Below are 26,939 nucleotides of genomic sequence, written 5' to 3' on the forward strand. Positions count from 1 at the left end.
TGACTCTCAGTCTGTAAATTACAGACTGCACAGCAGCTAAAGACGATGGAAGCAAAAACAAATGCTCACAACTTGTCTCACCCTTATGCCACACCCAAACTGTGTTTTTGTCTCATTCGGCACTGGAGAACTCCTCTGCCTCACTGACCCTCCTCCCACTGTTCTGCTCATCAAGTAAGCATAGGAATCTCTGAAGTTAACCACTTCCTGGTGTTCCAGGCAGGAAACATATCTTGAAAATGTCTTTTTCTAGCCAGAGTATCAAAAGCAAAACTGAACACTTTAAAGTGTTATTTACTCATGGTAGTAATCCCATTTTGAAGAGCAAACCAAGTAACACCTGAGTTTTAAACAGCATTATTTCATGCTGAATTTATCCTTGAAAGGAACCACTTTGCATTGAAGGGTCACAGAACTAAATTCATTAATAAAAATACCAAAACAAAAAACATGATATACACACATTCTTTTTTCAAGTTCAACTAAATTTACAGAGTTTTCATACACCAATGTAACCAACCCTTTATTTCCTCCTAGTTTGAAAATTGCTCATGTGACATGCTGTGTATTTTAAACTCCAAAGAACCAGTACTAAATATTTACATATTTATTCCATGCTTGACACTTTTCATTTCAAATTCCCTGACAGAAACCAAATTATTTATATCCCTGCTAGTTTTGAAAACAGTAAAATCTCTAAAAAAATAAAACCACCTTAAACACATGGTATAAAGGAGTGAGTCAGATTTAAAAATATTTATGCAGTGCTCCTTAAAAAAATAGCATTAATAACAGTAATGCCTGTGAAAGCTCCACCCATTTTAGTCATAATAATTATTAGTAAAATTACATTTCCCTTTTATTTTACCATTCAGAAAATTGTTTGGTTTCCAATCCAAATCTGTCCATGTTATTTTAAATAAGGTTAAACCCTTTATGAACCAATATTGTTCCCTGTAGGTGCACCCAGACAATTCATGGACATTTCCCACTTTCATGGGTTATTCAATCACCTCCCAAGCAATGGGACAGTCTCAGAGTCTCCACACAGAAAAAATACAGCTAATAGGGGCCTTCTGTGTGTCAAATGAAAAGCCTACTTAATTTAGGCAGGCAGTATAAAGGTATAATAGTTTCAATTGAACATATTACCATACTTTAGAAACACTTAAAATAGGGTGTTAAAGTTCATGAGTCTAGGCAGACAAGCTGTCCAAAGTAAGTCAAAATAACATAAAACAAGACCTGGGCCATATTTAAGTAGAGTAAGACCCTTCTGTAGTACTTCTGTAATGTCAACAAACCAAGCATAATTGAAACTCAAACTAAGTCTGACTGTGGAGCTCATTTGCAAAGATTGCATGTGGCCTTTAGGCTACCACACCCCACCCTGTCCAAAAATGCAATGGCTGCTGAAAATCTGTTAATTCTATGAAACCCATGGAGCCCAAAGGAATGCAACCACCTAAAAACCTTACTTCACTGATTATGAAAATAAATTCAGAATTTAATTGAGTAGTGATATTTCTTTATGAATTCCTACCCCTCAAAGTTTTTGTTTTTGCACTGTATCTCAGTCTAATGCCAGGAACAAAACTCCAACTCCCTATAGACAAAGTTTAGCATCACTACCTCACTACATGTTTGCTCAGGTCATACCTGAGTCTCTGCCCTCTCCTCAACTACATTAAGCAGAGGAGAGGCAGGGAACAAATTAACTCCATGTACTCTAATGGTATGAATATCTTGCTTTTTAATTGGAAGTATTTGTGCTCCTACTGCAGGAGCGGAGTTGTAAAGTAAGTGACGGAATGTTGAGTTAGTCTCCCTGAAGTTAGTGACAGATTTTATTCAAATTTTACCTGTTGTGAGACTTAGAAGTTTCTAATCTCATTACCCAAGATGTACAACAAAACCTGCATAAATTACATTTACATTTGTATACTTTAACAGTTTAACAATTTGTATATTTTAACAGGTTAATTATTTTCTGTCATTCTTCTATCACCAGCTACTTTACCTGCTGGCAGATACACCTCATTCATTAATAACCCAGACTGGCTAACAAAAAAAACAAAGGAAAGAAAGGGCTAATGACTCTAAACCTGAGGAAGAACAACAAAAATTGTCTTACATACATATTTTTTTAATTTTCGTGCAGTAACAAGTCACACACAAAACACTTGCACCTTTCTTTTGGCACAATGAATATTTAAGTCCTTCAAGTCTTAACTCAAAGAGGTGCTTTACTGAGCATTGTCTACTGAAATCCACAGAAAGAATGGAAACATTCTTTCAAAAGGAACAAAAAAATTTACAATTGTACACAAAAAGTCTTGAATTTTATTGAAATCTCAAGTCTTGTATCAAACAAAAGCTTTTTCTTCAGACAAAAATATTTTCTTGGTGTCCTCCAGATACCAGAAACACTGAATTGGTCCGTTAGTGACGCTGCTGCTTGCTTTGTCATCTTCATAGAAGTCCACAAGGTTGAGCTGTTCCACCCTTGGGTCTTATTTTATCGTGTGAAGGAACGTACATGACGACCTCTTCCACTGCCTCCACTAACAAATTTCCCTCTTGAGCCACCACTGCTACTACTATTAGCACTTGTCCAAGACGGTCCAATTCCTCCACGGCCTCTGGAAGCACGATCGCGAGGACTCGGTCGGTATCCTTAAAGCAAAGAAAAGTATACTCAGTTGGAAAAAAAAAAAAAAAAAAAAAAAAAGCCCTAGGCGGAGTAGCTGCTGCAAAAGCAGAAAGTAAGAAACAAAACCAGGATGAGATACAAACAGCGTCTGTTTCCTCCTTTTAATTTTCACTTTTCTCTTAGGCAAGCATTGCTGCTTTAATTGCGCTATGATTACCATGGAGGTACGAAGACAATCGAATGACAAAAGTCTGAGTGCAAAATTAAGATTCTGCGATCAAGTGTTGAATTCAGCAAGTTTTATGGGTTACAGGGCAGTTCGTACGAAAGCACGTATTTGACACAGTCTCAGTGACAACTGTTCATATATGCTTAAAACATTTGCTGAATTTCAAGGTGTCTGCAGCATCCTTGCATGGTTTCATTTGTAAAGCAAAAATGAAATTCAAGGAATTCTCTATAGTTCGATGCCCATATGAATACCATGTACCTGCTGAACTTAATGGTCTCAGTGGTGGCAGTGGACCCCTGTTAAAATTGCTTTGACCACCTCTACTGTCATTGTAGGTTCCCCTGGGCGTACTCTGTGCACTCCAACTTGAGCCTCGAGCACCTTCACGACGACTGTAATTTCCTAGATAGGGAGAGAAAAACCAACAAGTTGCTGAGCAAAGGTCGCTGGGTTAGGGGTTTTTAACTTTTCAACCTTCACAATACTGGTGGCAACATAATATTTACACAATTCAAATACATAAAGATACTCTGTATCAACATACCTGCAGTATTCCAACTTGAAGTCTACAAATTACTCTGTGCTGCACAGAACCAGAGGAACAGATCTATTTATTGGGCAAGGACTCAAATTTAAAAGAATTCACATTATCTAGCATATTAAGATAGATTCTTATACTTTCATATTTTGTGGTGAAATAAATCCCCGTATTTATAACTTCATAAGCAGAAGTATTTTCTGTTTCCACTTTGCAAGGACTTGCCCTAATTATGGGATGGAAGGAAAAGGAATGCAATCTTATCTATGTATGAAAGAAATTTAACACTGTAAGCTACAATCTCCAGCTTCGCTGAAAATTGCATCTTATTCTTGTCAGGATCTTCCATTCTTTTATTCCAAAGCCTCATTTAAACCCAGAGAAGTACTTTGGTGCTTGATTTCAGAACTGCCACATTACAAATGGCAGGGAAGCACTCCAAGAGCTGCTAAAACAGCTGACTCCTTTTGTAGAAGGGAGGCAGAAAGGCAGCATGGGAATTCACAGCCTTGTTTCAATTGTACAGCTTTGGAGGTTCTCATCTTCAAGAGAATCTTTCCTGGTGCTAAACAACTCATTGCAACAACACTGCTTCAGGAAGATCTCACACTGCGGATGATGAACTGCTAGGACATTGGGTTAGTATTACTGAAGCAATTTTAGCATGCATTTACTCCACTTCTAATACAGGAACCAACATACCTTTTGAAGCAGGTGGTGTAAAGAACCTGTTCTGACTGTGAAAAGCTCCTCGTCCTCCACGATTCCCTGAGAACCCACCACGTGAAGAGATCTTCTGTGACACTTTTGGTGGCCTTTTGGCTGGTGGTATCCCATCTGGAGCAACCACTTCTTTGCTCTCTGCAGCAACAAAATCATCCACGTGCATGGAGGGTGGCCTGCTTGTGTTTTGTTTCCTCTGACGGAAGATATCGTGTGGTCGAATTCCTTGTCCAAATCCCCCCCTTCCTCTTCCTCTGGGTGGTGGCACAACATGAGCTCTCTTTGCAGGCTCTATGTACTCAGATTTCCCACTGTCATGACAAACCATGATTTAGTTAGCTAATGTAACACTGTACTACTGATGGTCAGGCATTCTCCATATTGGAGATGCAATCTGAAGGGTATTTGACATTTTAACATGCAAAACAATGCTGAAGATGCTGTTAACTCATTTAAACTCATTTTACCTTGAAGTTATGAAGGTCTCATGCTTGTGCTTGCCAAGCTTGAACCCTTTTGTGGTTTTTGTGCGTCCAGGAGATGATGGTTCTGACAAAAATGACCTCTCCAATTCAGCTTGCAAGTCAAAGTCACTGCAGCCCTTCTCTGACAGTTCAATCAAATCAACTTTTACCTTCCAAGAGAGTTTAATCAAAACTGTCATTATTAACTGTCATTACACCACCAAAAAAAAAAAAAAAAAAAAGCACAGTGGTAACCAAACAAAAAATGCAGCAAATCTGCAGCAAAATTATCTTGACAGATCTGAACACAAAAGGAGTGAAGGTGTTAGCTCTCAAATATGAATATCTGTCTTGTCACTTAATGACCTGCAGTGGGACAATTCTCTTGCTTAAGCTACAGCCCTATAAATTTATTAATGCCCCTTTTACACAGTTCTGGTTTTTCTTACAAAATTAAAACATAACTATCTTTGCACATAAATTGAATGAGTAAAACTAAAAAATAATTAAGGCAATGAAGTCAACAGACTGGGTCGAATTAGAAAGGTGAGCTCAGGAACACAAACCATTTGGCCTTATGAATGTCTGATGCTACTAGTCCAGATAAACCCTTATTTTTAAATTCATTTCAGATATGTTAATGAACCCTTTTACCATATCCAGGTCAGTGTCTATTTCTTCAGCCTGAAAGGGTGAGAACCACATGGACTTCAGCTGGTCATCCATCACATCTGCCAACACATAGGTAGTCCTACAACAAAGCAATGCCAAAGGCCTGTTTGGTTATGAACCAAACTGCAAGTGTACACAGCAGAACAGAACCTGGGGTGAACATCGCTGCCTTACCCTTGGTACTCACATGACTTTAAATACATTGGGACTAGTGGGTAGAAGTGACAACAGTGCTCTTTAGATCCTGTTTTTAATATACTTAATTTAAGTACACATAAATTACTCCGTTTTCTCAAATAAATCACAGGCAGACTGTTGACATACTCAACCGTTTTACCTGTTGTTAAACAAATTCTGAAGAGAGTCTGGTGCACAAAGAGTAGGCTCAACATCTTGGTCACTCAGTGGACAAGAATCGCCCACTGATTCCAACATCTGCCTTACTCCAACAATGTTGTCCAGTAAGGATTCGAGGCCATCATCTTCCTTAGACCGATCCTATATCAACACAGAACAAGTCAGAATTTTTTCTCCTCCTCAAGAGAAGGAATAATGTTTTGCTTATTTATTAAGAAAAAGGGGGAGGTATTATACAACAGTCTATCCAGCCACAGTGAAACTAAGACACCTGAATACACAAACAACAGCAGAGGGCTACTAGGTGTGCTATTAAACAAACCATGTCACCACATGCACAGTCTAGGTTTCATTCCCAGCTGATGCAATAGCCTTTTATAACAGTCTCCAGAAGGACACTGCCCCAGGTTTTATTTATGAAGCTCTCTGTTAAAGCATTCCAATGTCCTGCACCTGCTGTTCCTCATTCAGAACAATTGTGGCTTTTAATCTCTTACCTAATAGATGTAGGCAGCTAGGGAAGGGACAGAAGGCTTTCACTATAGCAGTCCAAAAGCATTTGTGATTAATAGGCTGTGGAGCAGCTGTTTCATGGACTCTCTTAAATTAGCCATCTACTGGATGGCTGCCATCAGTTACACAGAGTCAGATTTGAATATCAGAGTTAAGTTTGCAATTAAAATCACAGAGAAGTTGGATGCATTAAATTCTGCATGTTCTCTAGTCCAGTCCTCACCATCACTGTTTAAAGCAGGACTATCATGAAAGCCAGATCAGGTCGTAACTTTAAATCCATAACTTTATCCAGTCATGTCTAAAAAAAGTTCCAGTGACAGAGAGCCCACAGCCCCACTGATATGTTCAGTGCTTCACTTCCCTCTCAGTGATTAATTTTTTTTTTTATCTAATGTCAACCTGAACTGCTGAAGCCACAATTTGGGGGCATTGCTTCTTAATTTATCATCTGGAATTACCGAAAGACATTTGATTCCACCATCTTTGTTATCATCTCCCCAAACAGCTGTGGCAAACTCTGAAATAGCTCCTGAGCCCTCTTCACCAGGTTAAACAAGCCCAGCTTCTTCCTCCACTCTATCTTATGTGCTGTAGGTCCCTGACTACCTCGTTAGAACCTCTCCAGTTTCCCTAGGACTCTCTAGAACTAGCTAGAGGGCAAAGCTGGTCAAAGGTGAACACAATACTCCATATGAAAGCTCAGAAACATCCCCTGGAGGGAGTCAACAAGGGCCCTGGATGTGCTGACCTTGCTCCTTCCAGGATGACTCAGAATACACTCCCCTGTTTCTAGTGACCCTGCACTGTGGGCCCACATTTAACCTATAAATCAACATAACCACCTGGCCCTTTCCAGCCCAGCCTGCAACAAGGCATGGGCTTATCCTGCTTTCACTGCAGACCTTTTCATTTTTCCCAATGAACCACACAAACTTTCTGCTAAATCAATCCTAAAGCATTTATTGAGGTCTCTCTGGATTGAGGCTTTGCTGTATGTCAGATTAGTCACACCCCCACCCTACTGGCATCCACAAATTCACTGAAACATATCCATTGTTCAGGTGTCAGATGAAAACATCCAACAACATAACATCCAGCCTGTAGTATTAATTCTACTTGTTACCAGTCACCGGTAACATCGAGCCACTGCTAAACTGGAGTTCCTGCTGTTCATTACATTTAATAATCTGCTTCACCACTACCCTACACCCTCTGCTTGTAGGCATGTGCTGCCTTCCATGAAACCTTTAACTGCCTGGGTTCTTAGGATGTGCTAACAGAAAACTGCAACGTCAACTTGATTATTTGAATTCTTTTACCATAACATGTTTCTCCAGATCAAGAAGCAGGTTTTCTGGGGTTTCTTCTTTGTTCTGCAGTAGATGTTTTAACTCTGCAGTGGTAAGACCCAGCGTCCTGCCTGAATGGGATCCATCTGTTTCCATAAGGCTTCCATCATCTCCACAACATCCCTGAAACATTTGACAGTTGGGGAATAAGTACCCATAAATGTTCAGTAGTACTGGACTGCAAACTCCTTTGAATTCAAACACACATTATAACAAATCTAGCAAAATTAGTTACCTCTTGATTTAAAAACATATGATGTAAATTATTTTAGCAAAGTACACTTCAACAGGCAAGTTTATATACTGCACCAAGACAAATGAACCCTTTCCTGTACAAGATGAGGTCTGTATAACAGAATTAAGAAATATTTTATAGCTCTTTCTATACTACACATCAGTACAATAGCTCTCAAACAGGACGCTGTGAATCTAAAACTGGGAGACCACAGCATACTATTCACTTAGGAAATCAGTATGAACTAATATGCCATTCTTCCTACTGAAAAACCCTCTCACTTATGGAACATACATCCTGCCCAGGTTTCACAGATTTCATTAAAAACTAAAGATGGCAAAAGCACCACTGATGGAAAAGTCTTACCCAGCAATCTGCAGAATCAACTGCTTTCTGAAATAATTGTTCCTGAACATTTCTCTGAAATCTGCAGTGAGACATGAGCTGAGTTTAAGCATTCAATACATATTCACTTACCAGCGTATCAGAGTTTAGAATCTGTCGCATAAAATCCAAAAAGGACGAGGCCAGTTCACCAGTGTCTTTGCTGAAACTAGTTATTACTCGCTTTAATACAGTGTACAGAGCAGTGCTGCGTTTTCTTAGAGAGCTGTACAGTAAGAGAGAAAATACTTCATTAGTATATACACTGTGACCATTCCACCACAACCGGTTATAAGAAAATGACACGCAAAATAAACTGGGCAAATTTCACAATTATTAAGCTCAGCCTAGATTACAAAGCTGGAGCTTCATTATTTTCTCCATACTAGACTTCTGTTTTCACCAGTACTGTCTGCAGCTATTTCACACTGTATGTATACAGCTATATATACTACCTCCAAAACATTCAAGAAATTACAATTTCATCTTTAGCAGAAAAGGGACTGAAGTACAGAAATAAGTGTTTGCACAAGGACCTTATGCATGAAGCAGGATCGTGCTTGCAGCTACAATTCCACTCTATCTCAGGATGCCTAACTGCAGAAAACAAACTGTAAAGGCAACACAAACAGAAATAGTAAGGCTGTGCACTTAAGCTGACAGCTGGACACACTCAGAGAAAGGGATCACAGAAAGAACAAAGAACAACATCTATAACTTGCTAACTTTTCACTGGTGGTTGTATGGCTTCTTGCATCCAACAGCACGACTTAAAGCATTTTGAACAACCTTGTATTAACATAGCTCCTTTTTCTCTCTGCAAACCTCACCTTTTTGCCTCTGCACTTCAGCAAACAGAAACAGGTCCAAATACAGGACAAAGAATCAAGCGTTGAAACAACACAATATTGTCCAATACATTTATATATTCTGTTCAAAGTGGGTGGAGTTAACAAAAATAGTTTGGGAAAAACCTAATTTCTAAAGTCTTAACTGTCTGGTGGTCAGAACACTGGGGGAAGTGCAAACTGAATCCCCTAAAAATAGAGGAATTACAGACAGTTCGCCCGTGTTCCAGATGAGAGCTCTTTGAGAGTCTCAGAAGGGAAAGAAAAAGAGCACTGTATCTCATTCTAATCCTTTCATCCTTGGAGTGGGGAAACAAGCATGTACAAACCTGTTTTCAGTGCTTTGTCTCCTTCTTGAAACTAAGTGCTTCTGTATGCATACTGCAGAAATTATTCAGAGGGTGAAGGAAGACCAAAACACTGAGTAAAACACTGAGGCCTCAAAGAGAAACAAAAGCTGAGGTGCCTTATCCTCAAGGTTTTCTACTAAGCATGTAGGAAATTATTTCACACCACAGTTTTTAAACAAATTTAAGCTGTCAGTGATATCACAAAATACCATACCTCTTCAGGTGGTAGAAGCCATAGTCATGCTCTGTAAGAAACATCATTGTTCGGATGCATGTCAGCAGACAACTGTAACTGCTCTCAGAATTTGTTAATGTTTCCATCAGACAGTCACAAATTAAGGGCATCAGCTCTTTGCTTGGTAAGGAGTTAGAAAGCTGCTCTAATTCAGACACAGAGCCTTCTGATGAACTTGGTAAAATAAGTGCAATATCCTAAAAGAATGATTGTTATACATATAGTAAAAATGCATTCAGTATGCTGCAGTAAATATAAACCATACATGAAGACAGAAGCACCGGGTTCTTTCACTATCCCTTTATCATCTTATTCCAGTAATTCAGTTATTACTGACCAGCAAAATACTGATCTAGAGTATCCTTTTGATCAGTCCTGTTAAGGGTTACAAACCATTATTTATTTCTAAAACATAAAAGCTTCAAATTCTGAAATACTGTAGTAGAGCTAAAATTAAAGCCAAATTGGGTAACATAGTTTCCTTCCTAGGTAGTCAATGTGTGTCTCAATCTCAAAACACTGGTCAAAGAGGCTGAAGTTCCTTGGCTGGTTCAGCCTGGAGAAGAGAAGGCTGAGGGGTGACCTCACAGGAATCTACAAGTGCCTTAAGGAGAGCAGCAGAGGGGCAGGTGCTCTCCTCCCTCTGTGACCAGTGACAGGACACAGGGAAATGGAATGAAGCTGCATCCAGGGACACTCAGGTTGGACATCAGGAAAAGATTCTTCACTGAGAGGTTGTCAGTCACTGGAACAGGGTCCTCAGGGAAGTGATAAGGCACCAAGCCTGTCAGAGTTCAGAGAGCATTTGGATGACACTCTTAGTCATGGTTTAGTTTTAGATATTCCTGTGAAGGGTAGAGAGTTGGACTTGATGATCCTTATAGGTCCCTTCCAGTTTGAGATATTCTTTGATTCTGTGGGTCTATGAAAACTAACGAGGCTGCAGACGCCACCTAAGAAGTTTAGGACCTTCTGTCACTTCCATATTTTACATAAAATAAAACAAGACTGAATTTTCCAATGAGTTTGTATGGACAGAGAGACCTTGTTTGTATGCAAATAGCTGATTATCTCTACTGACCAACAATATCCAAATGTCTTTTGTGTAACTGGGTAAGCACTAGATCAAATAAACACATATAATAGTGAAACAAATAATGACATGCAAATCTGTGCACATATTAATTAGAAAATACAGGGCCAGTCTATGAATCAATTTTCAACTAACATTTCTTACCCTGCTCTAGGTAACTTCTGCTCTTTTTTTAATGGAGTATTTTTACAGTACCAGCATAGCACACATACCTTTATATTTGGAATACATTTTCAAGAGGTTTCAGTTAGACTATTACAAGATACATATTTACTTCACTGGGTAAGAAGTGAACAACTCAAGTTTTGTCAGTGGCCCACATGGAGATGTGGCATCTCTCTCTCACCTGATGGGACAGGAAATCTTTGTGCATTCAGTTTCTGGTCTCTAATGAGCTACCAGAACAGTGCACATAATGCAGAAGATATGTCATAAAATGGAAAGGGTTTAGATTCAATACCAAGAAGGCAGCAAGTCTGCCAAAGCAGCCAACTATGCAGAGTCTTTCTTTTTGTGTTTTAACAATGCTGATTTTCTTAATTTTGGAAAAAAAAAGGGGGCACTTAAGAAACAACCTAATTTAATTTATCTTCTACAATAATCAACACATATTATGCACTAAATATAGCAAATACCTGATCACAGAGGGACTGCAGCAGGGAAGTTACACATTCAGCACATTGTTGATGAGTGACATTGTCCCCAGCTGATCGCATCAAAGCCAAGAGCTCCTGGAAGACCTCTGCATACTTTTCATCTCCTTTAGTAGTTCCATTGATAAGATGCAAAATAGCCAATTTACAAGCTTTATGTGAAGCCAGGGCATCCAATAAAGCGAGCAGCCGAGTGGTCTGTCCAGTGTACTGCTTCTCTTTATCTTCTGTGTTGCTGAAAGGGTATCAGTGCACTGTGAAAAAGCTGCTTTAAAGTGATCTAAGGAACTATAAAAACAACCATCATAGGAGTCATATAATTCTGCATTTTAGAAAAAAATCCACCCAGTTTGCATACTTAAACTTACAGTTCCATTTACTTTTTGAAAACTGCTCAACTTTCACTAAAGAACTTCTGGTCACATCATTAATTAATCTACTATGCATTTAACATACTGTAGGGCATATAACTGTATCAGATAAACGTGATTTTATGTAAAATAAAAATAATTATGCTTTAAAGAAAGAGCACTCAGTTTCAAAACCCTCTGAACCTGTATCATTCAACTCCCGCGAGTTCACAAACATCTACACACATATGTAATCCCAGTATAGCAAACATGACTGGCCTACTCTTCTTATTTAAATCCTACAGGTCCTTAAAAACACTTCATAGGCAAGATGAGGCTTCACAAGGACAGCCTGAAGAAAATCCTCCTCAAATACTTACCATAAACATGCAACATGAAACTGCCTATATCAAAATTAAGAGGTATGAGCTGGTTTTCTGGCAACCTTAAGCATTATCAAGACACAGCATACAGCACTGGAATGAGAATTCTTTCAGCCCATAATGAATAATATTTCCAAAACTATTTTCCTCCTACTAAATCTACCGCACAGAAAGCAAGGTGAATTTAACAGTTCATTAACGAAATCTTTGCAAGAGAAAACAAAAATACCTTTGCAGGTCTTCTACAATTAGATCCAATACTGTCCTCATGATGAGGAGAGCAGTAGGTGAAGCCAAGTCACAGAGCTGAACACAAATCCGCCTCAACATATGCTGAATGGGCTGGCAAGATGAGCCAGAGAAAGATCGAACGATCTCTTGTATCAGCCTGGCCTGCACGTGGAGGTGCATACTCCACAGCTTCCTGGTGTTGAGTGCCACTGCAATATCATGGGCTTCAATTACCTGCAGGAACACAAGGGCAGGATGGTTCTTCCTGTCAATTTTTATGATAAAAACTGAATTCTATCACAATGTACAATCAAAGATGAAGTACAAATACTGTCCTCATTAAAAATATGGAATGCCATTTTCATTGTCAACAAATGACAGGGCATGAGCCAGTAAATGATGTATTCCCTCAGAAGCATGGATTGTTAAACGCCTTTGATGCTCACTTATTAAAGATCACAAATTCAAGACCCATGACGAAAGAAGAGCCTTAATATACCAAGTTCAGCATTCAGAGCTAAATTAAAAGCTTCAGAGACAGTAATTTAAGTAACAGAACAGGAGTCTAGATAATCTCACAAGGGACAAAAGAACAATATATGACTGCTAACTTAAGAAAAATGCTCCAAGTAATACCAATTTTGTTTCTGCCGAAAAATACTTATCTACAAAGAATCCATATGAGCACAAATGCTTTACAACGACTTTAATTCATCCTGTCGTGTATCCCTTCTTCCCACCACTACAAAAGTGGTCAAAGGGTAAAATAATAAAAATTCTTTAAAAACTAAATACATCTAAGTTATACCTGAGTAGTCTGCATGGGCAGTGGAAGAGGCAACAATTCTGAAAGCAGTATAAGCCCAGAGAAAAATCCTTCAGGAATTCTCAAAATTGAAGAGAGAACTTCCTTCAGCATTAAAGACCAAGTATTGTTCGCCAAAGTTTCCTCAGAAATTGTAAGTTTTTCATTAACACCTTGTGTAAAAGTCAGCAAGATATCAACAATGTCATTCTGGATTTTCTGTTCATCGCTATCTAAGCGGCCTGAGAGAGGAATAGAGCAGAGGAGCATGTGTAAAGAAACAAGTGCTGCAGGAACACGCATGTCCTTGAACTCAAAGGATCCACCCCTCAGGAGTTCTGTTAGCATAGTTTTAAGGAGAGTAAGTGTACAGCGAGCCATAGAAATAGTAGTAACTCGGTGCAGCGTGGTGCCCATGTTGACGTGGAGTCGCCAAGGCTGAATAAGGATGCTGTTCAGCTTCTGTAACACCCGGATGAAGGTGTCCATTCCCTCAGAAGAGAAGAGCTGAATAACTGCAAGATTCCATTTAAGGTCTTTCTGTTGACCTGTACAGAAAAGAAATAAGATTTCTATATTTCTAATTTCCCCTGGGCAGTCACAGTTACGCTTTAGCCAGGTTTAAGTAGAAGACTCAGAAAACTAAGATTTGTACTTCAACCTGTACAAATGTATCTGGCATACCTTCTACCAGAGGTGGTGGACATGCAATATGACAAAGAACACGAAGTGCAGTGGGAAGACCAACTCCATCTGGGGTCATCAAACTGTCAATATTCTTTTAAGGGAAAAGAAAAGAAAAAAGAAATGAGCCTGTATTACAAGGAAGGACTTTATGAGTATATTGCTCGCTTAGTATTCAAATTCTGTATTTATTTACTCTAAGTATGTTACAAAATTCAAATTTAATTATTTCACCTTTTGGTAAGCCGTCATAAATAAGGCAGAAACAAAAAAGAATATCAACATTTGCATTGTTATTTACAAGAAGGTAAAAGATTTAAATAATTAGATCTTTGCACCATGTATTTATTTACCTTAGATTTTTGTTTCAATAAATGTAACAATGCAAGAACTTGCTTAGATCATAAGCTTTAACAGAATCGTCCCCTTTGGATATCTCCTTTTAAATATCATGTTAGTACATATCTAAGACAAAATATCTGACTAAAAAAGGTCTAAGCTTATAGAACATAAAAAAAGATAGCACATATCTATATTTTACTGACCTGTTTGATATATTCAATAAGATTTGGAATACAATTTATTTCAAATCTAAGATTTTTCAAAGGTTCAAGCCACTTGCTGAGCTCTGGGGAAAAGCAAAAGACTTAAGTCAGTGAATTTATGATCATAAAACCATTTTCAATCAAAATGTACTTTATTTACACAATAGGTACTAAAGCCAAGTGCAACATTTGTGGGGCTCATAGTGCAGCTGTAGCCAGCTGAAAAGCATCAACAAAACTAAAACTTCATGACAGGCAATATATGTTATGCACAATAACAAAATTTGGCTCAAGTCAATCTGAAGACAATTAACTTTCATCTCATTATCTGCATTATCTGTAATTAAACATTTTTTTACAAAAGACACTAAGGGGCACTGTCAGCTAAACAAAATAACCAAAACACACTCCCCCTAATGTACAGAATAGGTTATTACAAACTAAGCAAAAAACTTCTACGAAGTGCCCAAACAGAACCAATCTCTGCCCTGCATGCCACTCATGCTAGAAGTCCCTACAGTCCCTAGTCTCTTAGTCTAGAATAACCTGAAAGTCCCAGGTTCCTGGGATAAGAGATTTAAAGATTTAAAAACCATTGTTCCTGAAAATATTTATAAGAACATGAAGATTAAGTGGATATGAACTGATGACTCAGAATGATTTCATGATTTGGTTTAATAAACTAGCCATTCCTCTCATGAAGTGGTCTGATGGTCAGGTGAGGAGCAAAAAAAAGAGCATGATAGAGGAGAGATTTAAACTAAAACTTTGAAGAATTATGATTTCTTTTAGTGCATTTAAGTTGTGGAATAAATTATTGGTATGCCTACATGAGTCAGTGAATCAGTGTAGAGCACAACTTAGAACATTAAGAGTTTCAATGTTCAGGTGTCAGAATAGTCCCCAGCAGGATTTTGCCGAGTGTCTCAGGCCTGATCTGTAAGTGAACACGAGCTGGGAAGACACCAAGACACAGCTTGGACATCAAAAGCTGTAGTAACAGGGTAACATGGACTATGCTGGCCTAGGTGCCTTAAAACAGTCCCAGTATTGTTTATTAGTAAAGATCCTGTCACACTACATCACTGTCCTGGTTCCAGCTGGAATAGATAGAGCTTGTTTTCCTCCTAGTAGCTGCTACAGTACTGTGGTTTGTATTCAGCATGAGAACTACATTGATTACACCTTGATGTTTTGGTTATTGCTAAGTAGTGCTTACCCTAAGTCAAGGACTTTCCAGTGTCTCCTGCTCTGTGAATGAGGAGCTGCACAAGAGGCTGGGAGGAAGGCACAGCCACAAGAGCACACCCAAACTGCCCAAAGGATGTCATGTTCAGTATGAAAACTGTGAAAGTTTCCTGGAAGGGGCTGAACACTGCCTGGGGAGGGGCTGGCTATTGATCCTCAGGTGGGCAATTGCATTATGCATCACTTGTTTTCTTGGGTTTTATCTCTTCTCTCCTTTTTATTACAATTATTATTGTTGTCATTAGTATTATTATATGTTACTTTTTTTTCAATTATTTAACTTCTTATCTCAATCCATAATTTTTACTTGTTTTTCCCTGATTATCCTCCTCATTCCACTGATGGTGGGTGGGGGAGTGAACAAAGAGGGTTAAACCACAACAACAGAGATAGTAAACAAAAATAAGACTCAGTGTACTGACTAGTAGTGAAGCTAGTCCACTTCTACAGAAATCTGCTCTCCTATTATCAACACGGTTTGAGTAATTTCAAACTTCCTGTAGTTATCCAAAATTCATGGTAGATATTTTACTTGAAAAATAATTTTCTGTTTAACTCTTATTAACAGAAAAAAAATTGCATATTATCTCAGTGACTCAACTAATCAGATGCAACTGGAAAAGTAATTTCGTTATCCAAGCCAGACAACTGTGAAGTACCAATTATTCACATAAAAAAAATTTCTTCCATACATTGAAACAATTCAGCTGATAATTACACATACTGTACCTTGCAACTTGGTGTTATTTTCGTCTGCTTTACAAAGCTTCAGCAAAGGTGCTGAGTGCTGTTCCAGCATTTGGACATCACTGGAAGACTGTACCACCAACAAAACAAGGATGCAGGCATAATTATAAGCAACTGACTTCTTAGACTTTGAGTCTCTGAAACAACAATAAGGATTTTCTTTAGATCTCAGCTAATACAACTGGATAGCTGTTAGATTTTCATTATTTGTCCCCTAAAAGTCTACCTACAGAACTTGTACCTTCAACAAGGATCGCCCCCATATAATTATCAATGAAAGAAACCCAAACAATTTCCTCCTATGTTTTTTGGGAAGTGAACTCTTTCTGCCACATTATATACATTCACATTTACTTCAGCATCAATGAACCATGAGATCCAGTCAAGTGGCATGCAAGTATTTTTATGTACCTTCATCTGTTCCACAAGTCATTTTAAATTCACTCCTACCTGAAGTAGTGCAACTGCCTGTCCAGAGAAAACAATGACTGCATTTAACATCTACAAGAACTTGAAGAATTGAGAGATTCCCAACCCCGAGTAGTATGCAGTATTCTCTGTACTAAATCAAACCTTTTGCTTGTTTCACAGGCAACATTTTATGCTTGAATGAAAACTGCCTACTTACTGATTTTTTCACATAACCAAAAGTTTGCTCTACATATATTACAAGAACTTTGTTGATGACCTACACAGACTTGGAGTATTAAGTACTTGATTACAAATGACAGGCCTGATTTTGTATTACATGCTTCTGCTTTAAAGTTCTCTTGGTTTTAAATAAAAACATCAGGATCAAAGAGAAAATTATTTTCTATTTACTGAATTATTTATAAAAGATAGATACCTTAAAAATGAAAAAAAAAAAAAGGAAATAAATGCATACATTACCCTAAAGCCTCTTTGGAATAGTACTCCATTAAAGTAATAAGACTTTGGAGATTTTTTTCCAGACTGAATACATGAGCCACAGCAGATCTTCCCACAGGGTTAAAGGTGATCAAGTAAAGGTTGTGAAGTGTTCCCAGCAGATCTGAGTGGTCAGTCTCCTCGTTGGCTGTGCACCGCTGGAAGTGGCAGAACAATTCCGAAATGCACTGTAATGTCTGTGTTGAATGCAGGAGCCACAGGGCAAAAGCATCCTCGTTGGCACCATCTGACTGCAGACCTTCCTCCTGATCTGCATCAGAAAACTGACAAAGTGCTCTAACCAACAAGTTTGTTGCTTCATGCTCGGAAATAAAGAAAAGAAGACCCTTCTGTGACTGTGCCAGGAAACGCAATATATCTCTGATAGCCTGAAGCACACCTGGATGTGCACCTGTCACTGGAAGAGACAGTAGCAAAGTAATGCACTCCAAGAAATGGTGACTGTGAAGATATCTGAAAAAAAAAAAAAAAAAAAAAAAAAAAAAAAAAAAAAAAAAAAAACAAAACCCAGGAAAATCATCAGCAGTGCTATAAGTATTTGTCAACAGTGCACAATAATATTATATAAAACTATATATCTCCTAGCTTTGGTACTTATTGCTCTATGGACCTTGAGAAACAATAAATAATTATGAAGTAGTACAAAATTTAAACCTTACCAAACATAACTGCTATATTATTTACAAGAAATAAGTCCTAAAATTCTGATCTCCATAAACCACCCCCCAAAAAAACCCCTCAACTGTATCTACACACAAAACAAGGCACTGTAGTTTATTAAAATTGCTGCATATGAATCATCATAAATGCCAAATTCAATGTTTTAAATGTGCTAGGAAATCAATCATTATAGCATTTCTAGCAGCAAATTTTTGAAGTCTCTTTGCATGTAGATGCTTATCTTCAGCCATTACCCTACACCACTGCTACCAAAGAAATCTGTCAGCATTTAGAGATATAGTTTCTAGACAGAACTTGCTAACAGAGTAAGAACCCATGGCTTAACTGGCTGAAGGCAGGCAGGCCTTACCTCCTCTGCCTGTGCTGTGAAACAGTGAGCTACACTGACACAACTGCATGATCTCTCCATGAATCTGAGCCCAGTTTGCATCTTGCCACCTCAACATGCAGACTGAGGAATTCCAGACCTATTTTATCCATACACATAGACATGTTCCAGTATGTCAAATGAAACACTCTAGATTTACAACCATTTTCAAACTGGACAGCATCTAGCATAACCATCTAAGCATCATGCATAAAAATAAGCATCTATGAAGGCAAAAGAAGGGCAAGCACATTACCACTAATAAGGAGATATTAACTTCTGACTAGGTGCATTCTAGGTTGACAGAAAGCCAACAAAGTAACAGGTACATTAACTTATCAAACTCTCTCAGACCTTATATGCACAATCTAGAATCTTCTAATAAATAACTAAGTGAAGTATCTAGCAAAGCGTTATTCAAAAAAGTCACCCTTACATCTCTATCAAGCTGTAGGAAATACACTCTAGGAACTGAATTTGCAACTGCCATACCTAAACAGGACAGGGTAAGGATCATCCCTTTCTGGAGGGCCTGTAATGCGTGCCATAGTTGGGAAAGATTTCACAGGTGGCTGAATCATTGTATGAGGAGCAGTTTCCATCAAATGGAAGATCTCTTCAAGAAGACTAACAAGCTTTTCCATCTCTCCTTCGCTTATATTAGAAGATTCCAAAAGATGATCCATGTCCATAGGAGCCTCCACATCATTTTCATATTCTTGGTTGGTTCTTTCAAGTCCTGCCAAATCCTGGTCCTGTTCTGGCTCTGTGTGATTAGGAAGAGGAGGAGTGTTCTCTGCTAACTGATCAACCACCTTTTTAATGTCCGACAGAATCTCATAGAAGTGACATTTCTGGAGAATTGCAGAACCAGCTGTAACAACTCGCACAGTCTGATCTAACAGTATGAGTTCCAGGAGCTTCTGATAACCACTTTTCTCATGTACATCTGTGCCACCTCTTAGAAACATTTCCATTCCCTCAGTCATACTAATGACACTATCCAAAGCTTTAAAAGCATTAAGTTTAAGGGAGGATGATACATGATCTGCAAACAACAGTTCAAACAACACATTAATAACTCCTGCCTGCAAGAGCGCCGTTATTCCTTGAGTCCCACATTCTGCTAATGAAGACACCAGTTTTGTCCCAGCTTTGAGCTGTCGTACGTTCAAAGCAATGGGCTGCTTGAGAGCCACCTGAAGGTTTAAAGCTTGCAGGGTCCAGTCTACTAGCTGGGTAATATAGTCTTGCTTTGTGTCTTTCACCAGCAGGTAGCTCAATTCCTTTACTATTAAACTTGGAATTTCTTCTAATGCAGTGACCCACTTTGCACCCCTTTCCTCTTGATACAATTCCAACAGTTCAGATAATTTAACTGAGCCTTCCACTGCCCCTGAATTTTCTTTTTCTGAGTCTTGGTCCTTTATTTTAGCAACTTCATTTTCAAATACAGTCTTGTAAGGGCAGCTGAAGTATAAAAGCGGTCCAAGCTCCTTTTCAAAAGGTTCATATGTCACAGGAGGCACAGATGCCAGATCCTCAGGAGTATATTCAATATCAAAGCTTGGATACTTAAATGTTTCACGTTCCAGATCAGCAATTACATCTTCATCACTTGAAATCTGCTCATAGCCATCATCTCCTAAAAAGAGAAAGATTAAGTTGCCAAATCAGTTATGAATACACCAGGTCATAATTGCAGAGAATATCTTCCAAATACATAGTAATTTATTTTACACGAGAGCAATCACACACTAACACACAAAAAGCCTTCTCTTTCAAGACATGAGTGAAGCCCCATCTAACAGGGTTTTTTTATGTAACAATGGAGTAATTTAAAAGAACGAATAAAGCAAAAAGTTTAACTAGAGTACACTTTACTACAGCTATATTGTCCAGTACTCTTCCTGTAATTGCACCTATAATAAAACTTCCAGCCTGAAATTTTTGCATAGACATGGGAGGGATCTTTAAGCAATACAAGAAGATGACAACTAACTTTATTACATAAACAACTTCACTTGGATTTTATTTAAGAACTAATCTTCCATCCCTTTCTTAGATTTTTAAACAAAACATAACAAGTTTAAATGTTCACTGTCACCTGTACAACTCTACCTATTTTCCTCTATTTATAGAAATTTTTACTATAAAGGAATAAATATTCCACAGCAAGATACTGCTCTTGAGAGATGTCAAGACCACGAAAAAAGCAATGTTGCAATAACCAATGGAAAAATACTCAGTTCCCTCTGCACATACTCATCATGAAGGTATTGCCATCAAAATTTCACAAACCTCAATTTCTTTTCTAAACTCTACAACTTACCATCACCTTCTTCCTCCTCTTCACCCTCTTCTTCATCTTCATCATCTTCCTCCTCCTCCTCTTCTTCCTCATCAGCAATACTCTCTACAGTATGACCATCATCATCATCATCGTCATCATCATCCTCATCCTCTTCTTCCTCAACATCCACATCATCATCATCTTCCCCTTCTTCTGGCTGATCTTCCTCTACTTCTCCATCATCAGAATACTGGCTTTCTTGATGAATGGATGTTCGATCAGGAGAAATCGGCTCAAAGTAATCTTCCCTACGGTCCACATCATCTTCTTTTTCCCCAACAACTAAAAACAGAATCAAAGTTTCAGCAATAAGAGCACTTTTCCGAAATCCAAAGGTATTAAACAGGACAGGCCCTATGAGTGGATCCCATCTGGCCCCATACATTTGGCCTGACCATTCCCTCCTTGATTACTGAGGGTTCATTCGGCTCCCTGTCTGTCTTCCAGCCCAGTGTACCTGGAAAGTAACTGAACTTTCTGCCAAAGACTGAGGCAAAGTAGTCATTAACTACCTCAGCCCTTTCCACATCCTTTGTCACCATGTGTCTCCCAGTATCCAATAAAGGAGATTCTCCTCAGTCCTCCTTTCTTTTTTTGCTAATGTACTAATAGAAATATTGTTATTGTCTTCAATGGCAGTATATATGCTTTAGGTCTCTGCATCACATGTACTAGAGATGCAAAAAAAAGCATTTTGAAAATCTTCACGTGATCACAATCACTTAGTTCAGCAAGACTATTATGTAGAGTTCTGGCTGGGTAACTTGGTAGATACTGCAGAATAATGGAGAAGGACAATGGATAGCAGAGTCAACAGAACACTTATAAAAAACATGAGCAGTATGTTCAGCTGGCCGTGTCCTGGTTAACAGCCAATATTCTCAATTTACTATCCTTAAAAATTATGCAAATTAACAAACTCAAACCAATTTTTTCAAATGCCTTTCCTAGAACTGATTCTGTCCAGCAGAAGTAACAGCAGACAAAAAAATTTCACACAGGGCAAGAACACAGAATTCTGCCTCCTCTAAGCAGCGATGTGCAGCAAATAAAACACAGCTTCTTCCCATTCTACCTGACACTGGCATAGGTTCATCCTCATCATCATCAGGAGGAGGAGGGCCTGGAGGTGTCCTTGGTCCCCTGGGTTGTGGTCTTGGAGGACTGCCATTGAATTGGTCTTCTTTCTCTCCATCAACTGTATTTATTGGGAAAATAAAAACTTGCATTTAATGAAACCACGGGAATAAAAGCAGAAAAGCTTTGGGTTTCAGTGCTACTTCTGACTGTGGAACACCATTGCCCAGCTTTTATCTATATTCTGCACTACATGAGGCAACTTTCTAAAGTCACTTTTGATGAAGTAATCTTTGATATAAACAAGAACTACATCAATAAACAAACTTATTAACACTATTGATTTTTTTTATGTAATACTTGTTTAAAACTTACATAAGTAATTGCCAATTTTGGTTTTGATACTTCTTATATTGTAACTCTATCAATAATATCTGAATTGCTTTAAAAAAGATGTTTACGTTTTACTCAACTGTTTTTTACGGTTTACAACTGTTTTTACTGCACACAGTATTCCAATTTTGAAGTCTTCTTGCCATATTTTGAACAATAGCTCTAATTTGAAATCTAAAACCAAAATTGAAGCAGACACTTCACCATAGATTCTATTAATGGCTGCTCTAAAACCAGTGCCAAGCACTCTTCTGTAATGTATTTTACGCAAGTCAGATAAGCAAAGTTAACTATGACTATGAGATTTCCTCATTATGATTTTAATCCTATTCTAATACTTTTTCTTAATATTCCAATCATCTACATTGTAACGAGTTCACACAAGTTAAACTGCATTTTGACCAAACAAAGTAACTCACAACAGATCAAATAAACCACACTTATAAAAGCACCAGATGAGACCCTACTTTAAACCATTCAATATAAATCCAGAAAAAATATGAAACTAAAGATATAATAAGGAAAAATTAAACCCATTGTAACTAAAATGTGGAAGAAATGGGGATTTGTTTTTCAGATGGGATACTGTAACAGTGATTTTCTGCCTTCTCCCAAGACTCACCATGCTTTGGATTTCTTTTCAATCCAGGCTGTTGCTGGGGAGGTGGAGGTGGAGGGGGTGGTGGAGGAGGTGATTCTCTCTCATGAGTTATTACCCTGTCAACTGACCCATATATTGCCAAAGTCAGACAGTTGTACCACCCTCTGAGAACCAATCCATCCGTGTTGACCTGTGTTGGTTTAAAAAAAAAAAAAAAACAAAAAAGGTAAAGTACTTAAAGACAACTTCAAAACAGTTACTCTAGTATCACTGTATCAATATCTGCATAAAAGCCAAAAGAAAAATCCAACATTAAAATACCTCTTTATCCCACATTTTGAAAACTGAGAGAACGTCAAACACATCAATCATTGCAACAAATAATCCTTCTCTAAAACCACTAAATTCCTTGCAGTATATACATTGACTAGATAGATTCCTAATCTACTACAGCCCATTAGTGGAAAAAAAAAAAACCAAAAACAAAACAAGCAAAAGACAATACAAAAAAACACAAGAAGTAAAGTAAGGAGTATTTAAACTACAGGCAGGTTTTAGGGTAATGTTTGAAACAATAAAAACTTCACACAGTGTTAACACACACCACATTAAACCATATTTACACCTAAATGACACCATCTTCTTTCCTTCTGCAGGGAAAGAAGATGTTAAAATCACACTGCATTACCTTTGCATTGGGCCTGAAAATAATTGAAGTGTTTTCATCATATTCAAGGCTGTTAAATGAAAAATACAAAGTCATTTTTCATTTTAACACAAAGCATGTTTACAGAAATAAAGCACAGCAATACTAATCAAACAAGCCAACAATAAAACACTGGATAAATACATACAAGAGTGAAAAAGCACTTCTTTCTACAGAATTATTTGCATTAATATACATGGGCTTGGTAAATATAAAAGTAACAAACTTCTCTTGCTTCAAGCATAAACCTCTGTCCTTCCACACAGACTGAAGGAAAACAACAGGAACACAAACTAGCAAAGCCCAAACCAAACATGAATGTCGTGGGAAATACTGGATTTCTATTGTGCATTCTCTGCACTATAAAAATTTTCAGGAAGAAAAGGTAGATAATAAAGTTACTCAATAACCTTGAAAGAACTTACCTTCCCAACCGATCAAAAACAGGGGCACTTGGTTTGCTGACATTGTTGAAAAACAAGTCCAGTTGAAATGAGTGGGGGGATGTCTCCCTAGGAAAAGATTAAAAATTAAATTAAATTAAAGGAGTTCCTTATTAAAGTAAATAGACTACCAAGGGAAAAAAGCCCACAAAATTATACTGCTTAAGTAATGCCCCAAAATAATTACAAGTTCAGCAAACACACACATGCATTTTACATTTTTATGTAGGAAAGTCTACTGAGATACAAAAGTTGAACAAAAAAAATAAGATGAAGGTTTTCCTGAATCTGCTACCTGGTATGTTTCACTTACCCATAAGCCCTGTTGTCAGGCAAACTTGTGTGAGCTCTCACTCCTGGAGGAATGACTCGCACTTCATTTATGTAAACCACGCATGGGAAACGAACCACATCAATATTGGTACTTTGCTACAAAACAAAGAAGAAGCAAAGTCTAGGAAAAGTAAAACGCAAACAACACAATGTACATGTATTCTCTACTAATGGAGCACGTTGCAATCTTAATAATAAAATTCAATTCTATAAAATGCTAAACACTGATGAACACTGTTACACAGAAAATTAGGGGTTTCAATATAATCTTGGCACTTTTCATATTTTTAAAACCATTTTTTTCACAAAAAGGGTTACTGGTTTGTTTATTTATTTACTTAATTTACTACCTCTATTTGCAAGAGCCTTTTAAACAGTAACAGGTTGTTTTTTCCAGACAGAAGATATGTGTGGTGTAATTTTAAACATTAGCAATTTTCATATGTCAGATATAATACTAAAAATTATAACAGTTTTGCTAGATCTGTAAAAAAATTCCATATGATGTTTATTTTTCCAACTTTGTAACACCTGAAACCTTTAGCAAATAGCTTTTCTGTTTACCACACAGAAACAGCAAGTATAAAGAATTCTTACACCTTCCCAAAAGGTGTTTGAGCAAACTAGGAGGTTATCAAACTTAGTGATTTTCCATGTAGCAGCTACTAAATAATCAGTGCTGGATGTCTTCTCTCACTAAATTCACTGCATTAGATCTCATTACATTTATCCATAATTTTTACTATACATATATATATATATATATATATATATATATATATATATATATACACACTCATAAAACAGTACCAATATATAACTTCAGGTTCAATTATAACATATCAAGACCTTTTTCACAGAAGCTCAGAATCACATTTCCAATTAGCAAGCTGAATTAGCAGACTGATAGGAAAAAAACCCCAAACCACTGATCTGTCTATTAACACAACTAAAAAAATGAAAATTAAAAAACAAGGCGATCTGTAGTTGAAATGCAGCTCTTTCACCACAATCAGAAAGCAACTGAAACCAGTAGAAAGCAAGTACTAAAATTTTTAGAATGCTAGTAAGCAATGAAACGGACGAAGTGGAGTTTTAAAAGCACTTTTTAAGATATTATTTTGGGCATGTATTGCTGTTCTCTAAAAAACCTAAGCAGACATTTTTTAGCACACAATACAACACCTTGGCTTGTGGGCTGACATGTTAGAAGCTGGATGGTGGAACCAAAGGAATCCTGCTAGGACAGGGAGCACAGATGCACAAACAAGAAGAGGGTGAGTGCAGCCTGCATGGAGTGAGGGCTGTGGGAGCTCATCTGTGCTTCTAGAAAAGATCTGAGTCATGCAGAACACTCAGATTTCTGAAGGATGGGCTGCTCTGGGGAGCTTCATCCCCAGGAGCACTGTCCAAGTAAAGACAAATTCCTCTTTAAATGATACAGGATTATGCCCTGACAGCCATGCATCAACATCACCAAAACAGCAAGTGAATTCAACCCATTTTCCTACAAAACGTTAAGAAAGACCCTACATCAGAACTGCTTAACAGCAGTTAGACTGCATAGCTAAGCCAAATAAATAATTTTTATGCAAAAAACAGCAGTACTTTTCAAGAACTCTAAGTTCCAGTGCAACACTCATAATCCACAAAGAGGAAGAATTAGCATAACAAGGAAGGCTTTCAAGAATCATGTAAAATTCCTAAGGTTCAGGTTCGGACAATACTGCTGCTAAGAATGAAAGTGACAGGAAATTATTTTAAAAGAACACGATTTAAAATGTTCCACAAAAAAACACAGGGTCCTGGAGAGGGGTAAGAGTAGCTACTGTTTCTACCCAGGGGAACAGCGCTGGGGAGCATTCCCCGCCTAACACTGTCTTGAATAGCTGAATTAAAAACACATTTGGGCCAAGCTGATCTGGACATTTAGAAGACCCCTGAGTAACTTTTCAATTGCATTTCACTGCAGCATGATTTCAAAATACTCAGTCGAATTATTCTATGAATCTGAAACGTCTTTCTCATGCTACAGTAAGCAATTCCCTTTTCCCTAATTGTCCCATTCTTCTTCCCTGAACAGTACATCGAGCTCAGCCCTGGACAAACCTGCTGTAAAACCAGCAGTTTCAAAGATGCTCAGGATCCCAACAGCCTCAAGATGGAACATTTACATGATCTACCACTGCCAAAAAAAGCTTGAAATACTGCTTTTGTGTAAAGTGAATAAATCTAAGGGAATATCTCACAAACATGCAAATATTCCTCTTCATCATTAGCGACACAAGAGCATCAGGAATCGCACAAGCAGCAGGGCATGGCCCCCTAGTCGATTTCTCCCATCATCGCCTTCTCGAAGCACGTTTATCTTCTTTGTTCTCCGCTCGCCTCTACTCCCTCCGCCACCTTTAAATCCCCGATCCTTCCCCACCACCCTCCGCCCCCTGCCAGCAGGGCCAGGACAGCCGCTCGAGCAAAGTTTCGTGTCAGGCGAGGCGGGAAGGAGGCGGCAGAGCCCCCTTGGCGGCACCTGCCCCGGGACTGCTCCCGCTCCACCGCCGCCGCGGCCCGCCCCAGAGGGGCTTCCGCACGCCCAGCAGGCCCCGGTGGGAGCAAGCGGGCGCCTCCAGCAGCCCAGGAGAAGGGAGAGGAGGGGAAAGGACATAAGAGGAGAGGCGGACCCGAACCCCATTTTACCTCTGCGCTCTGGTGCTTGAACGTGTCCAGGAACAGCAGCTCGGTGGCGGTATCCGCCGCCAT

The 26,939-nt window shown here is 38.3% G+C and overlaps 1 protein-coding gene across 1 annotated transcript; it reads right to left on the bottom strand.

Moving 5' to 3' along the window:
- Positions 1-502: 502 nt before the first annotated feature.
- Positions 503-26,939, bottom strand: VIRMA (vir like m6A methyltransferase associated). The gene is made up of 24 exons (XM_062490233.1): positions 26,877-26,939; positions 24,160-24,275; positions 23,829-23,915; positions 23,386-23,434; positions 22,719-22,887; positions 21,702-21,824; positions 20,606-20,908; positions 18,766-19,918; positions 17,187-17,678; positions 16,278-16,432; positions 14,301-14,383; positions 13,756-13,849; positions 13,075-13,619; positions 12,265-12,500; positions 11,285-11,537; positions 9,536-9,753; positions 8,217-8,349; positions 7,475-7,627; positions 5,620-5,780; positions 5,265-5,361; positions 4,614-4,780; positions 4,126-4,457; positions 3,144-3,287; positions 503-2,676 (listed from the first exon to the last, which is right to left on the bottom strand). The coding sequence occupies exons 1-24, from the start codon at positions 26,937-26,939 to the stop codon at positions 2,519-2,521; spliced, it is 5,484 nt and encodes a 1,827-aa protein (XP_062346217.1). The 3' UTR covers positions 503-2,518.

This window comes from Cinclus cinclus, chromosome 1 (genome assembly GCF_963662255.1).
Source record: "Cinclus cinclus chromosome 1, bCinCin1.1, whole genome shotgun sequence".
NCBI lineage: Eukaryota > Metazoa > Chordata > Aves > Passeriformes > Cinclidae > Cinclus > Cinclus cinclus.

Bases quoted from the DNA above. Each gene is read 5' to 3' on its own strand.
- VIRMA (XM_062490233.1), bottom strand. From the start codon at position 26,939: ATGGCGGCGGATACCGCCACCGAGCTGCTGTTCCTGGACACGTTCAAG. The intron at 23,435-23,828 runs GTAAGTTCTTTC...TTCATTTAACAG, and splicing joins GTTTTTGATCGGTTGGGAAG to CCTTGAATATGATGAAAACA. The intron at 17,679-18,765 runs GTATGGCAGTTG...TTTTTTTTTCAG, and splicing joins CCTTACCCTGTCCTGTTTAG to ATATCTTCACAGTCACCATT.